We start from the raw sequence: 16,244 nt of genomic DNA on the forward strand, positions 1-16,244 counted from the left end.
GACTTTGTGTTGAATCAACTTGGAAGAGTGATGGCAACTTCCCAGGGTTTTTCACCTTGGATGAACCTATAGACAAAAGATGAAATCATAAATACTTGTTTTCCTAGAATGACTAATTAGAAAACTCCTGAAAATGTGCTGGCAAAGGGCTTTTGCAAGTGAGTCGGGACAGAGGAAAAGTTCAGAAAAGCCTAAACCCCTCCAAACCTTCCATTCTTCAATAACTGTGTCTAAGTTTGCAGCTGTGTCTGTTAGCTGTTGTTATGGATGAACACAGGGCTACACCGGGACCCGGCATGTCCCTGTACATCGGAACCATCTGAAGGAGCGAAAGCAGCCGCTCCTTTCAGCAGCAGCAGAGGACATTAGCCAGGCCTTGTTGCCTTAATGCTTCAGGGGTCTCAGTGTTGTAATTTTGAGTCAGCCTAAACATGGAAATCACCCATTTCCTTGGTTTTCATAAAACTTCCCACCCACCCAATTATTTCAGTCGGAGCCACAGGCTGGCAGTGGAAGGGTAAGTCAGGGATGGTATTTTTTGGGCCGTAAAATGCACTTTTATAGAGCACTTGGGGGGCAAGAACAAGAGCAGGAGAGGATGAGAAAAACTGGTTCTGCAGAGAAGCTGAATAAAGGCAGTGATGGCAGAGAAGGAGGGCAGCACGGACCCTTGGGAGAAGGGCAGGGGGGTTTAAAGAAGTCAACTTGATGACATTCTCTATTTAGAGCTTGTTCTTGGTGAAAAGCTAACTCCTACGTCTTTACAGCTTTGAACTGTGATCTCATCTGCTCTAACATGGAGAGCATACTGGGAGACCCCAGCAGGATGGTGGAGATGATGCTGGAAGCTGCGTTGCCATCTCTTCTCTGCCACGAGAGCCTCCCAGTCCTGAGGGAGCACTGTCCTGGCGAGACACTCAGGCTGCTGCATAAACCAGAGTCTATGACCGTTCCTCCTCATCCTCCCAACCTTTCCCAAAACAGCCACAATCCCTGTCCAGCCTCAACCCAAGTCTGTTACCTGGTAGGCTCAGCCAATATCCAGCACTTTGTGGCCACTCCTGCAATACATGTAGTAATTTTACACATGGTTTAGTGCTTTGGCTGGGGTTTCTCTTCACAAATTAAGGTGGGAGATGCAGAGGTTCTGCTGGCTCTGTGTGGGTAGTGGCTGTGGTGTGACATGGTTGAAACCATGGCTTTGGCAGGCCAGGTTTGGCTGTGAGGAGTATCAAGAAAGGTACCTCTCATATTTATGAGCATAAAGAAGCAGAAGTGTTCTGTGGTGATTGCCGTGACTCATGAACAGGTTTTTATGTTCTACTGGGTTTTTTCTTACTAGAAAGGGGACTTGTAAGCTTCTGTTCCGAACTTTGGAAAGTGATGGCTGAGACCTGCTGTGGCGTGCCCATCCTTCCCCAGGTAATGATTCACCTCAGCAGCTATGACTCCACACTGGTGGATCAACAGTCTGTGAGCCTTACCACAAACCCTGTTTCCGAGCTATCTAGTAATGACGTAAATGTTGTGCCAAAAGTTTACATTCTCCAAGTTAAAAATACAACAAGTATTCCTGGTTTTAGGAGGCTAAAGGGCTGTTTGGAATAAAACGTCCCCATTAAACGTGATGCTGCTTTCCTGCATGCACCTATACTAAGTAGAAACTGTGGCTGTGACCTTAGCAGGGGCCGAACGCGGGGCGTGGGAGCAGCTGCTCTCAGTTGGTCTGTGTTTCTCTGCAGGAGCGGGGCCCGCAGGCCCTGGTGTTGGTTTGCTGCTCAAGTACAGAGAACGTGCACCCTTCCTTCTCAAGTAGCTCTATACAGAGCTTTCACAACCCGTTCTGACTCCACAAAATGCTGTTGCCCTTCTGCAGAAAATAATCTGTGAGTCTTGGAGGCTGCTGAAGCTGAGGCAGTCTGAACAGAGTTTAATGGGATGGAAAATAACTCCGGTTGGTCTGCGCCCAAGCAAAGACTTCAGATCAGCCTGGGGCAGTGCTGTGATGTGCCTCGACTTCCTTCTTCCCTTCTGCACAGGAAATGTGTTCTTATATTTTACTCTTTTTCTATAAATAAATGGAACATAATCAGGAAAACACTCTCTAGCTTTGGACTCCAGGTTGTGACACACGTGGGGAAAATATCAAAATATTTTGAGGCATGTTTTGGCTAGGCTGCTGCAAGGCATGGCTGAGGCCTGATAAATCAACTGTGTGCCAGACTTCATCTGGATTAATCCTTTTCTGTGCTCCTCCAGGTACTAGGGGCAGAAATACCACAGCAAAGGGGGTGCTTTTTGTGCTGATTTGTGTCTCAGTGGCCAGATTCATCCTCCAGCCACAGCTGTTGCCGAAGCTCCAGGAGCAAATGAACCACACTGGGCCGTGGTGGTAGCACACGGAGTCCTCTCTCTGTGCCTCTCATGCCAGCTAGCTTCTTCCTGCTGATACTTTGGACACAAACCTGAGATATTTTTTTCCCCCTTAAATTAGGTATTTGCCACTTTTCTTAAAACTTCTCACAAGAGACCAGGAACTGCCACCCAGCAGAGTGTCTTAGTGGTTCATGGGGTTTTACTCTAAGGACTGGGCCCTATGGTTGTCTCCAGATCACCTACCCCTCACCTTGTGCCCAGGACCTGACAGGTCTGTAAACTGGTTTCTGCCCAACTTGGACTAAGAGGAATTGGGAGAAATGGAAATAAAACTTGAAGGAGTAGGGTAAAGCCAGAGACCTAATAGGAGAGTATTAGTGACATCATTGAGATGTAACTCAGACGGAGTCACATAGGTGTCTCGTGGCTGATTAAATCCAAGACACGGATTCAGACTGACTTTGTGGAGCTGAGTCCTCCTCACATGTAGCTTAGGCAAAATCGAGCTGGAAGCTTCACAGGGTGTTTGTTAAAAGCCCGAATGCCGTTACCAGCCTCGTGTTGTCTCGCAAAACAAGTTCAGTGCATTGTGGTTTTGTTTCCCATATGGCACGAATGGGCCTGGGCCCAAGCTGGCTCTCAGCAGAAAGCCTCCACCTCTGCGCTCATCCAGCAGGTCATTTAGCCCATTTTGGTCTCCTTCCTGCTGGTTGGATCCATGCCACTCAATACTCCACAGTCGAAGTTTTAATGACACTTTGTTTCTTATCCTCCTTGACTCTTCTGCTGCTCTTGCTACTGTTGACTGTTCCTTTGCATCTGGCCTGCTTTTTGTCTCTCTGCGCTATTGTTTATGCTGAGCTGCTGCTTCCAAAAGCTAGATTTTGAGTGCTCTCACCTCCTTCCAAATTTCCTAAGAAAAAGCAGAAACGCCACAACAGTAATTCTTGTGAAAACCCAAACAAATAAATCAATTTAACACCACTTGCATGATTCAGAAAGACAAAAAGATGTTCATGCCTACATCAAAGAATGACACAATTGTACATCACTCTCCTGTATATTCTGGTACCTCCTGCTTTCATTCCAAGTTATATTATCATCTGTTTTTCCAGTCTGTCCAGATTAGGCAAGAAATGTATTTTCAAAGGTAGGTAATCACAGAAGGATGCAGCTGGGCACCCACCCAGGCAGGTGAAATCCCACAAAATTTTCTCAGATGCTTTAAGCACCTTGGTAAATCTGTCCCTGAATGTTTCAGAACGAGGGATTATCTTTCCTGGAAAACAACAAACCTTTGTGAGTGTCATTAAAAACTACGGGAATGGCAAGAATTTGGTTAAAAGACACTAGGATAGAACACAATATATAGGAGGTAGCTGGAGAAAAGCAATCTGAAGGAAAGAGATTAATAAGATATTAATTTCTAATAGTATAGGAGAATGGAAAATCACTCAGAAAAGATGCTGCAAGAGAACTCTGTTTTCTGGTATTGGTTCAGAAGCGGCGAAATCCCAGTGCTTGTGATGCCATTTCCATAGCTGTGAAGCTATGGCTTAATGGTGCTGACAAATGGACAAAGCTTTACTACCAGTAGGACCAATGGGTTTGGGACATGTAGTAATGATTTAATGTAATGAAATCTTGCATCACAATTAGAAATGAGATTTTTCTTACCAGTATCAGAAGCCCAGTCACACAGGTCTAAGATTGCTATATCACAACACTACAGTCATTTTTGTCTCTTTCTGCGGTGGAAGAAAAGGAGAAATCTTTCACATCACTCCTGAAACAAACAACAGGTCAGCCTTTGAATGGTATCCAAACCTTCTTCCCTCTTAGTATTACAAATAAGCTGCTGCACTGCAAACTCCAGTAGTTTGTCAGTAGTTCATGGCTCCACGCAGCAGCAGGGGGAACAAGGCTCACCAGCACAGCATTTATCTAACTGAGAGCAGGTTGCTGCAGATCTGTTACCCCCTTTGTGTTCCAAAACCAGTGGCAGCGGTGAAAGGTTCAGCTGCGGATGCACGTATGTTCCTGCGAAGCTGCAAAGAAACCGAGCCCTGGTTATGGACAGAAGGGAAGGTGGTGTCAGCCAGTCCTTTGTGACAGCACATCGGTGTCTGAATGACAGCTGACAGCCTTCAAGGGGCTCACAGAGCCTCGCCCAGAGCTCATGTCACCTTTGTCCCTCCTGAAAGGATTTTGGAACTGAACCAGATGTAAAGCACGAAGGACCCGAATAAAGTCTAAAACCTGCCAGCTGCTGCTGAACACTTCTGTGACTCTGCAACAAAGTACTGCCCATGTCAGGCAGGGAAAGGATGCGGGTGTCAGAGTGCTGGAGAAGATGAAGTGAGATAAAAATGGATGCCCACCAAACACATAAACACAACAATGTCCAGAAAAACAACTGATTGTAAAGAACATCCTCTCTTCTTCAGCAACGGGTGTTGCTGAACTGAATTAAAATAACCCCAAACCAACCCAGAAACAAAAGCATTGCTTTGAGGATCACAGGGTGCAACTGAAAAACTGTCCCATGGTTAAAGTGCTTTGTGGCACTGGGAATCAGCACGGCTCCCGAACCAGCACACAGCTGCAGATAAAATGTACAAGTTTTTTAAAACCTGTCTGAACACACTGAAGAAACTGGAGCCAATACTAATCAGGCATATATGCATAATTAGAATAATGATATTTTGGAATCAGATCATTCAAATAACTGAAAACTGTAATGTGGAACAGCAACTGAGATATCTGGACCTGTTCAGTGATATAAAAGTACAAACTTCAGGTATGACATTAGATGAGAAAACTGCCTCCTATTCACAGAATAATCACATGTGCGAATTCACTAGTGAAATCTGTGGGGGGCTTTCTCAGTGTTCAAAATAGGATGGCAGGAGGAAATAATGTAAAGAAACATTCCTGTTCTTCTTATCTTTTCTGTTACTGTCCTTCTTTAAACCCGAATCTTCCGATGATTGCAGTCTGATGTGTGTGTGCTTCTGCAGGACTTCGTATTCTCACACTAATTTCGCACTAATTCACTACTTGTTGCTGAAGGTTGATAGTGGCAAGGCAGATTGGGTTGTGCCTTTTTAGGAGAAGGGGGAAAAGAAGGACATAATCTAATGAATCTCCTGGACTAAGGCTAAGCCTGAGCATGTCTGCCACACAATGTGCCAATACTGCTAAACCACAGTGATCAGAAGCGTTAAGAAAATATATAACATGTGCAGAGGAGAAAAAGAGATGAAACTCTTTTCACCAACTGCTTCTTTCAGGGGTTGTCCAGGTACACCCTTTTCTCTGTAGCAGGAGAAAGGTGTTCTGTGAGGAGAAGCTTTCCAGCAGAACTCTTTAAAAACACAGGTGAAATGAGTGAAGTAGAGGGGTGCAAGCATTTGTCCAGCAACCACAATAATTCTTCGATCTTCTTCATGCCATTACCATCGTGGCTGTTATTCAAACCAGAAGAGCTTACGAGCCATGGGATCCATACGTAAGGGATGTTGAGATTACCAGGGAAATGGGTATTTTTGGAGAGCTTCTGTGGGATGTGCAAAATAGGCTGAAGCAGGAAAATAAACGGAGCAATGGAACAAGTGTTCTGACTGTTTCTTTATTAGTTTAAAGGAACCTGAAGCTAATAACAATCTGCCTCTCCCAGCTCAGAGCAAAGCTATTGCTACACAGCTACTTACGTAGTGTTAGTTTCCCTCAGGAAGTTGATGTAAACAGTTACATACAGTCCAGAAAGGATTTTTTCACACTTAGTGCAGCATTTAAATTAGCAAACTTCTTCAAACACAATGTGTAAGGGAAGGATGGGATCTCTAGGGTTACCAGTGTTCATGGGTTAACTTGTTTTCCATGTTTTCCTCTATAGTTATTTCTTTTCTTACACAAGTCTCCTCCACCATTGCCAGTTCTGTATTCTTAAATAGGACAAATGGCTACAAAAAGTCTCGACTGAGATGTGCTACAAAACTCAAATCCCAACTGAATAACTGTGTGACTAGCATTAAACATTTGTCCTTAACGAGGTTTAATTAGGAATATATGCACAGGAGAACACTGGGGTTTTTTTAATTGTTTGTGTCCTACAGAAGTAAAAGGATACCATAAACCCAGACTTGCCTGGCACTGATTGAAGTTCAGCAGGTTACATGGGTTAGATCTATGGCTACATGACATCTTCCAATTTTACATCATCAGCAAAGGTTCATTTTGCAGCAGCTGAACCCTAGTTCAGCACATACTGAGAGCTGGGAAGAGGCAGTGATGGAGTGCTAAGTCACATACAGCTTCAGCTGAAACTCCTGCATTGTGGAATTAAATCAGAATAACGCTTTTGGTTTGGCAGGGGTGTATCTGGCCAGGATGCTGCAGTCAGTACAGCTCTGTAAAATGATCTTCACGTGCAGAGTGGCACTTGTGAGTGATCTCATGCAACAGTGACGGAGATGAATTGCAATGGGGAGGAGGACGAACTGAGCCATGAAAAGACGCATTCACAACGAGACCTGGGTTAGTCAAAAGGCATCTTAGGTGGTAATTTTAATACTTAAAAAAGGTAATAACCTTGAAAGTATTCTACTTCACATTTTAGAAAAGAGCTCTCACCTCTCTAAATATTAATCAGTACCTCTAAGAGTAAACCCCTTATTGCAGTGAGCTGCAAGAAACACAAGTCAGTCGAACAGCTCTTCCGGGAGATGCTTGAGGGAGTGTTGCCAGGTTTCTGCTTCAATGAGCTTACGACTCTTCAGGTGCAGATGTCACTGCTTCAGACTCTGTATTTTGCTTTGCCATGATCATTGATAACACATATGTGCTGGAAAAAAAACAGAACACTGGTTGCAATGGTATAGTTGATTATGTAATTAATTATTAGTGAACTATTCAGAACTATTTTCATTTGACCAATCTTGTAATTACCCTTTCCATTCCAGAGACCTGGAACTGAATTCTGATTTTGCTTTCTAGTTACAGTAAGTTTTTCCACTTGGAATTCCCAGCTTTGAGGTCCGCCCCTGGGAGTGCCACAGGAAGCAAAGGCGAGGCTTGCACCTTTTTTCCATCATCTCACTCAGAACAGAGGCAGGCAGCACAGCAGTGGAAGTCCAAAGCTGTCTGAGCTGTAGCTGTGATTCACTTTTTACTGCTGTTCCTGCAGGAACTGGGAATGATGGACCTGTGAAGTCCCAGGCCCAGAGAAGATGAAATGCAGCAGAGGTTGCGACTTCTGCTTGCGGGGAAGGGATGGGAAGGAACTGTTCACAGTGCTGAGCAGTTACACCTTTGGATTGCTTGAGGTTTTTCAGGGAGGTCTACACTCACTGAAAGGATCCCACCCATGACATTGAGGCCTCAGGAAAATCAAACCAGGCATTTTAAAAATGTTTTTTAAAAGAAACTTACATTTAGATCTCTGAAGTGCTCGTTGTAGTCTAAGGCATAACCGACCACAAATAAATCTGGTATTTCAAATCCATAATCTGTATTGAGACAAGTAAAACCCACCATCAGTACAGGAGAGGTGGTTGTTAAATGTAAAGCCCCTAAATTTGTGTGTTGGTTCCCTGAGAAGCAAGCTATAGATCTATGTAGTGAGCTTGGGCGGTGTTACTTTTGGCTCCGACACACACAGATCAGCTGTAGCTCTAGAGACAGCTCCTGCTCATGGGCTGTGGTGGCAGGCATGTGAAGTCAGTGGAAAGAAGGAGAGGTGTGCACAGTTATCACTGGCACAACAGACACGCTGCAGGAGGAAGCCAAAATCAGAGCTAAAAAACTCTGCCTCTGTTTGGCAGCTCCATTGGTATGTGTGTGTGATGACAGATGACCAGCATCGTGCTAATGATGAAAAACTGCCATTTCAATCCAGAAGTAACTTTTGGAGGTTTATACGTGTTCTGCTGAGAGCAGCAAAAGCTATTTTGCATATTATGCCACCCAAACGTGTCAAATGCTCCTTAAGTTAAAGCCCCAACCTTACGCAGACTCATGACCGTGCTTCACAAGGGAAACGCAGGCAGTGCGGCCGCGCCACGCGGCTCACACACAGCACGGGCACGCATCTCTCGGAGCCTGAAGGTCTCTGCACTGGCAGCTCTATGCAGAACAAGTTAAGACTCTTTCCAAATCACTCAGTAAGTAACAAGAGAAAACCACAACCTCATGGACATAAAAATAGGTCAGTGTAAAAAATGTTATGGGTATTTAAGTAAGGAATTTGTTCACTTGGTAAAACTTGTGGGTAATCAACCTTTTGGAATAAAATATTTGTGGGAGGGAATGCCACAGCCCTGCCAGTGATTCACAGGAGTCACCTCTAATGCTTTATAAAATTCATCACAGTATGAATAGACAAGGATAAAACCCATTTCATTTTACAAGTTGTTACATAAAAATACTAAGCCACCCTTCATAAAGTAATCACAGAATCACAGAATGGTGACCTTTAGACATAGTCCAACCCCCTGCAGTAAGCACAGACATCTTCACTAGATCAGGTCACTCAGAGTCCCATCAAGTCTGACCTTGAATATCTCCAGGGATGAGGCCTCCACTACTTCTCTGGGAAACCTGTTCCAGTGACCCACCACACTCATACTGAAGAACTTTTTCCTATTATCCAACCTAGATCTCCCCTTATGATGGGGTTTAAAACCATTATCCCTTGTCCTATTGCTACATGCCCTCGTGAACAGTTCTTCCCCACGCTTTCCTACAGGCACCTTTCAGGTACTGGAAGGCTGCTATAAATTTTCCCCGGAGCCTTCTCTTCTCCAGGCTGCACAAGCCCAACTCTCTCAGCCTGTCTTCATGGGAGAGGTGCTCCAGCCCTTTGATCATGTTTGTGGCCCTCCTCTGGACACACTCCAACGGGTCCATGTCCTTCTTGTGTTGAGGGCTCCAAAGCTGGACACAGTATTCAAGGTGAGGTCTCACCAGAACAGAGTAGAGGGGCAGAATCACCTGTCTGGATCTGCTGGCCACACTTATTTTGCTGCATTCCAGGATGTGGTTGGCCTTCTGGGCTGCAGATGCACATGGGTGGCTCATGTCTAAGCTCCTCATCCCCAAGTACTGCCAAGTCCTTTTCCTCAGGGCTGCTTTCAAGCACATCATATCCTAACCTGTATGGATAACAGGGATTGTCCTGACCCAGGTGCAGGACCCTGCACTTGGTTTTTTTGAACCTCATGAGGTTCACCTGGGCCCACTTCTCCAGCTTGTCCAGGTCCTTCTAGATGACATCTGGTCCCTCCAGCACATTAACTTCACCACTCAGCTCAATGTCTTCAGCAAATTTGCTGAGGGTGCACTCAGTTCCACTGTCAATATCATTCACAGCACTGGACCCAGCACAGACCCTTAAGGATCCATGATCTTGCCAGGCACAGAGGTGAGGCTGACAGGTTGGAAGTTCCCAGGGTTCTCCTTCCTAACCTTTTAAAAAATGGCCATGATGTTTCCTCTCTTCGAGTCACCAGGAACTACACCTGCCCACCATGACTTCAAGTATCATGGACAGTGGCTTGGCAACTGCATCAACCAATTCCTTCAGGACTGTGGGATGCATCTCAGCAGGTCCCATGGACTCGTGTCTGTTCAGGTTCCTCAGAGGGTCCCACTTATCTTCACTCACAGTGGGAGGGACTCTGTCTGCCTGGTCCCCATCTTGTGGGCCCTCAACTGGAGAGCAGTGAGGAGAGAGGTCCCCAGTAAAGACTGAGGCAAAAATTCTATTGAGAACCTCAGGCTTTTCCTCATCTTTTGTCACCAGTTCTCCACTGTCACTCATCGGAGGGTGGGGGGTACACTTTCTTTAACCTTCCTTTTCTGGTTCATGTACCTGTAGAAACCCTTCTTGTTTTTCTTGGCATCCCTTGACAAGTTTAGCTCCAAGCGTGCCTTGGCCTTCCTGACCTCATCCCTACACAACATCCCTGTACTTCCCTGTAATCTTCTATGTGTCACATGCTTAACATCAGTGAATCCGGTTGAACATGTATTTTCATTTACTGGTTTAAATTCTAAATATTAAAAATAACCACTGTGTAAAGCATTGTACAACAACAAGATGTCTGGGTCACAGTTCAGATTGCTGGGCTAAAAACACAGTGTCATGCTCTGCACTAACTTCTGCCTCATAAAGTTTCCCTCCCTCCCACATCCCAAATCAAGTCCCTTTATGCTGCCCTCTGGTACTCACCTGCCTACTCGCCTTCTTTTGCTCAATCTTTTGCTTTTTTTGGGGGTTGAATTTAATTAGAATAGGTTTTGCTCTTCAAAAGGTAATAACTTTTCAAAAAATAATAAAAACATTACTCTGTTATAAAAATGTAAAACCTGTGAATAACTAGGTCATGACTGAACACCTTCCCTGTTCAGATGGAATCCTACAGCTCCTCCAGAGAGGAGCAATGAGGAAGGAAATTTAAGAATGGACTTTCTCTTCCATATAGTTTATAGACTGTCTGAGACAGAAGATAAAGCACCTTTCATGGATAAAATGAAACCTCTCCTAACTCCCTGATAAAGTTAGTACTCTGCAGAAAACATCTGACTATAAGGAGGTTAGGCTTTCCAAACCACAATTCTACACCTTCTTCGTTTGCATCCCATAGTCCCACTGACAACTGATGCTTTCCAAAGTCTCTGGCAACCCACAGGATAACATGGAAGACAAGGGGCTGAATGCAGGTCATTTCTTGTACTGGCAAGCACAGATTTTGATAACACTTACAATCTGGTCTGTAGCCATCAGGCCGAGATGTTCTTTTCACCAACAAACTGTAATTAAAACCAAAATAAACCCCATGTAAATCCAGATATTTGCCTGAATACATGCATAAAACCCATTCCCTTTTATCAAAAAACTGCTGAGCTATGTGAATCATTGTTCTCGTTCTGCTTCTCCTCCTGACCACGTCCTGATGGCAGGGAAGAGATGGGTGTGTTCCCCTTCAAAGTCCATCTGTGCCAGTCTTGAAATGGCTGAAAGGTTACTGCCACTGCAGAACAATACAAAAGCACTTCCTCCCCTCTCCTCCTCCCTCCTCTTAGTGACTCAGGGAGCTCCTCTGCAAAGCCCCTTGCTTGAGACAGTGCAGTATCAGATAAAGTCAGGTTCTCGGGATGGGAACCTCTGCTGTTAAAGATGCTGGGCTAGACTCTTAATTGACAAGTTTTGTGACCATTTTACTCACCTTGCCACTTTAATCATTTTTGGCTTGTATTTTCCTATATTATGAAGCAGAACCTTCATAGTCCTTCCCGTTCCAACAATATCCTTAGAAAACATGAAAAATAGAAGTAGTAAAACACAAAGGAAAGCTGAAAAGAGGAAATCTGGACAATGACTGAGGAGTTCCCCTTCTTGTTTGGTGGAAATGATGTATTTTTCCCAGTGTGTTGTGAGACATATCCAAAAAAGGTTATAACTGAGCTCACACTTTTCAATGCAAGCACCTTCTAGTCATAAAATAATCAGTTAAAGGACTGTCTACTTCCTCTTGAAAGTAGCTGTCTACTTGGGATGTAACATGAGATGGGAGATGACTTTACTGGGCACTGCAAGGATGCAGGGATCAGAATTTTTTATAGGATGCTCAAGATCACAGTATGTCAATGCTAAATCTGCCCTATTTGTTGTTTTATTAGTCCAGTGCAAATGGGTCTTCTCCAGAGCTGCTGTGCTCAATGTGGTCTGAATGAGATCAGCAGATACCTGGCTACAGAACTGACCACACCATGGAGAGCAGCTGTTGATCCTGAACTCATGAGTGTGGACTTTTCACCAGCAATGCCTTGTCTCTGCTCCCCAGCTATCTACAAGTGAATGCTGTTGCTTTACATCAGGAACATATCCATGACAGGCCCCCCCAGGGGACACTGCAGGGTGCAGTGCTAACAACCAGGAGTCGTGGGGACTTGAGAGAATGACTGGCATTCTCAACCAGCATATCAACAACCCTGAAGTTGTAAACCATGTGCAGGGCTGTGCTACTGCTTCAAATTCATAGAATCACAGAAACATAGGGGTTGGAAGGGACCTTGAGAGATCATCAGGTCCAACCCCCCTGCCAGAGCAGCTTCCTAGCTCATATCACTCAGATAGGCGTCCAGACGAGTCTTGAATATCTCCAGAGATGGAGACTCCATCTCCCAGGGCTCTGTCACCCTCACTGTGAAAAAGTTCTTCCGCATGTTGGTGCGGAACTTCCTGTGCTCCAACTTGCAGCCATTGCCCCTTGTCCTGTCTCCACAGAGTATAAATTCATGTAACTGAGAAGTGTAGAGCATCACTGCAGTCAATTGATTATCTGCTCAGGAACAGAATAATGTGCAGAACTGGAGTTGATGAAACCACAGAAAGAACAAATCAAATGATGATGCACAGACAAAAGAGTCCTGGGTGTCACCAGGCAGAGCAGCAGCAATGTAGTTTGATCCATCATGCCACTGCAAAAAGGCTGAGAGGTCCTTAAGCAAATCAGGCCCTCTCCCTCTTCACCACCTCCCTGCTAAAGAACTGTAAACACACACTTTTTTATAAAAGCTGAACAAACAATCACGCCTTGACTTTATCTAAGTCCAATACGACACAAGCACTCAACTTACCTCCACAATGAGGACATTCTGGAAGAAACAAACAAAAGGAATCCAATTAGACAATATCCACAAACTAAAGGGAACAAACATTTGAAAATGTGAAAGGAGATTGGTCCGTGTGCATACATACACCACGGTGAGACAAAAGGAGTTTCCTGGCTTGTTTCTGTGCCCTGAAGAAGAGTGAGCCATAATTGCACGCCCTGCAGTCAGGGACTGTGGCTCTATCCAGCTCTGGCTAGATTATCCCGTTTGTGCAAGAACGGGTGTAGCTTCAGAAAACAAAATCAGATGGCAGAAATCCAAATGGGATGAGCTTCCCTTCATTCCAGTGTGTCTAGCCACATACTACAGCATACCCTATAGTTCACTGAAATACTACTTCCAATGTAAATATGAGACTACAGCAATAATACTCTTTCTCTGAAATAAATGTTCTTCCTCCTGTCCCTCGGCCCCAGAAGCCTGCAGTAAAGGATTACAGGCCAAGTTGTACCACCCATTCTTGTACTGTGAAGCACCATTTTTCTCTTCAAATACTGCTGCTGAAATCAGTAGTGTTATTTGGAAGAGAAGGGGAGTGGTCCAGTCAAAAACAGTGATGTCAAGCCACATGACAGCATGATCACACAGGCTTATCTTTTTGCTGAAATGGTTTGCCACTGTTCCAGGAATCACAGTATCTAAGGTGACTTCTGCTCTTCTATTAAAAGCAGTAACAAGAAGTAATGTCCTTATCAGAAGAAATATGTCTATTTATTAGTAGACATTTTCAGATGCATATTCAAAAGGATGTACTCTTACAATCTTACATTAAGATTACTTTCTGAGGTGAAACCTGCAATAGTAAGAAGAAAGTTATTTCATGAATACCTCTATCATCCATCCATCCATCCATCCATCCATCCATCCATCCATCCATCCATCCATCCATCTCTGCACATTCTGTGTCTTGCAAAACCTTGAGACAGACAGTTTCATATCCATGCACACTAGCTTACATTCCACTTCCTTTCTATCAGGCTTGTTGGTTTTGCTACATACATCATGTGGAGACTGTCTAATTTCCTTTTCCACCACAGAATCCCAAAGTTGAGAGTTCTGAGGAAGACTGAAACACCATGGAGAAGGACTGTGTGGAGGGAGTGTGCTCATAAACAGCACACCTTGGACCAGTTTCATTAACTGGTACATAAATCTTTTAATTTTCAAAACAGAAGTTCGTAATCTAGATTATCCATATTTATATCCATACTGCAGTCCCTCCTAACAATCACAGTGCTTGGTAGGGAGCCATAGCATGCTTCATGCATCAACCACTGCAGAAACATGCTACCACACACTGTATTATACCTGGACGCTTCTGAAATGGCAAAACACTTTGTAAAGGTGTGGAGGGAACTCCTGGTAGTAGTTCAGCAGATGTCAGCAATGGAGGTATCACTCAGAAAGCCACTAATTTAGACCGAGCTCCAATGGAATGTGTATTAATCTTAGAGGGTGGCTCCTTTTTGGTGTTTTCATAACAGGTTTCACTGGTGGTTATCCTGCTTGGCACTCCTGACTTTCAACCTCTCAGATGCTGACACAAACAACTCTGGAGCTGAAACACCTAGTCCTGTGGAGGTAAAAAGTCAAAGGCCTCTTAACAACAAAAGTCTAAAGACTCCCTGCCTCTGGAAACTTCTTCCTTCAAGAAAGAATGAAAGTATGTCAGTCCCCTAGATGAGATGAAGGGACCAAAACCACATTCAGAGGAAGCTTACAACAGGTGTGCAGGGACAAATGTTCTTGAAGGAGGCCATTTGGATCCATAAAGGTTTTGTCTGTCATCTGGCTTCCAGGATGAAGTGGCAACTAGCAAAACACTTCCAAAGACTAGCTGAGGACACCTGGGTCTGAGGCATAAGCAAATCACTTGATTCAGTCAGTGCAGACCTGAAGATTACATGCAGGAGTAATAGTTTAACCATGGGAACTTGCACAGCTGGTGTTATATGTCAATATTTATGTGTATATATATACAAACACACACACACACACACATATATATATATGATAGAAAGCAAAAGAGTCGACAAGGAAAGAACCTCACCAGAACTAAAGATGGAAATTAACTCCTTTAGCACCAGCAAACAGTCCAGGATGACTGCGAGTGGCACCTGGTAGGAAAGGGTGACCTGACATCAGCCTCGCAGCCCGAGCCATGCTGCCCCTTCCATGCATCTCTCACTGCTCTTCAAACTGTTGCCAAGAACTCTCTTCCCAAAGCAAAAGCACAGTTCTTCTAATGACAAGACCCATCCAGCAGCTGTGACATGAGGTGGGACATGCCAATACCAATGTGGCTGCAAAGTCCTGCATTGCAGACTGTGTCAGGCTGCAGCAAACCCTGCACAGAAGGGTTTTGCCCAGTGCAGTAACATGGCTGTCTGTGCAGGAGCCTCCTTGGCCAGGGTCCAACCCCACAGTGTCCCAGCGAGGGGAGCAGGCAGACCTGAGACTTGTTCAACTGAGAGTACAGATCATCAGGTGAGGTCATGGCGACAAGGCAGATTCAAGGTCAAGCTGGGATGTCAATCCACAGGTTGGGATCAGGTTCAGTGAGAATAACCATGATGCAACACAGTTCACTGATCTCCAGGTAGGTCTATAGTGATTGAGACAGGTCCCAGGTTAAACTGGAAAGCCAGTCTGCGAGTTAGAGTCTGGATCAATGTCAGGCATGGCTGTAGCTGAGATCAGTACCCATACAGTGTAGCAAAGGCACAGACTAAGCACCCAGGGTTGAGCTGAACTGGGGCTCCTGTGCCCACAGGTCACTTCAGTTACCCTGTCATGAACAGTTCTCTTGCTTACTCATGACTGGAAATCATAAAGTCATACAGAAGCCTCCCTGGCTATGGAACTGGGACTAAACCAATAGGGAGCAGCAGACCTTATTAATTAACTTGAGTGAAAAAAATCATAGACATTATTAGAAAACAGTACCAGAGTTACATCTTTTATAAAGATATGCTGTTGTCTTACGTGCAACTTGCCATCCACCTATCATCTCCATTTCAGAACTGTTGCTTAATCAGTCCTTCCCCACTTACATTTATGCAAAAGATTACTTCTGTGTTGTCATTACATGTCTTTCTTTGAACCAAATTCTTAATTTCTTAAGATCATAATACTATCTTGTAGTATTTTTCCAGGTAGTATCACTAGTATTAAATGCTAATTACATC

At 44.4% G+C, this 16,244-nt stretch overlaps 1 protein-coding gene across 1 annotated transcript in view; it reads right to left on the reverse strand.

The window, feature by feature from the left end:
- Nucleotides 1-6,870: 6,870 nt before the first annotated feature.
- PRTFDC1 (phosphoribosyl transferase domain containing 1) overlaps nt 6,871-16,244 on the reverse strand; it is a gene marked incomplete at its 5' end in the record, with an annotated part of 43,079 nt that continues 33,705 nt past the window's right edge. The window contains 5 exons of the mRNA XM_084280502.1: nt 6,871-7,222; nt 7,810-7,886; nt 11,144-11,190; nt 11,607-11,689; nt 13,021-13,038. Of these exons, the coding sequence (XP_084136628.1) occupies nt 7,175-7,222; nt 7,810-7,886; nt 11,144-11,190; nt 11,607-11,689; nt 13,021-13,038 (273 nt within the window). The 3' untranslated portion in view covers nt 6,871-7,174. The remainder of the gene's footprint in view (nt 7,223-7,809; nt 7,887-11,143; nt 11,191-11,606; nt 11,690-13,020; nt 13,039-16,244) is intronic.

This window comes from Gallinula chloropus, assembly GCF_964237585.1.
Source record: "Gallinula chloropus genome assembly, chromosome: 2".
In the NCBI taxonomy this organism is placed as follows: Eukaryota; Metazoa; Chordata; class Aves; order Gruiformes; family Rallidae; genus Gallinula; species Gallinula chloropus.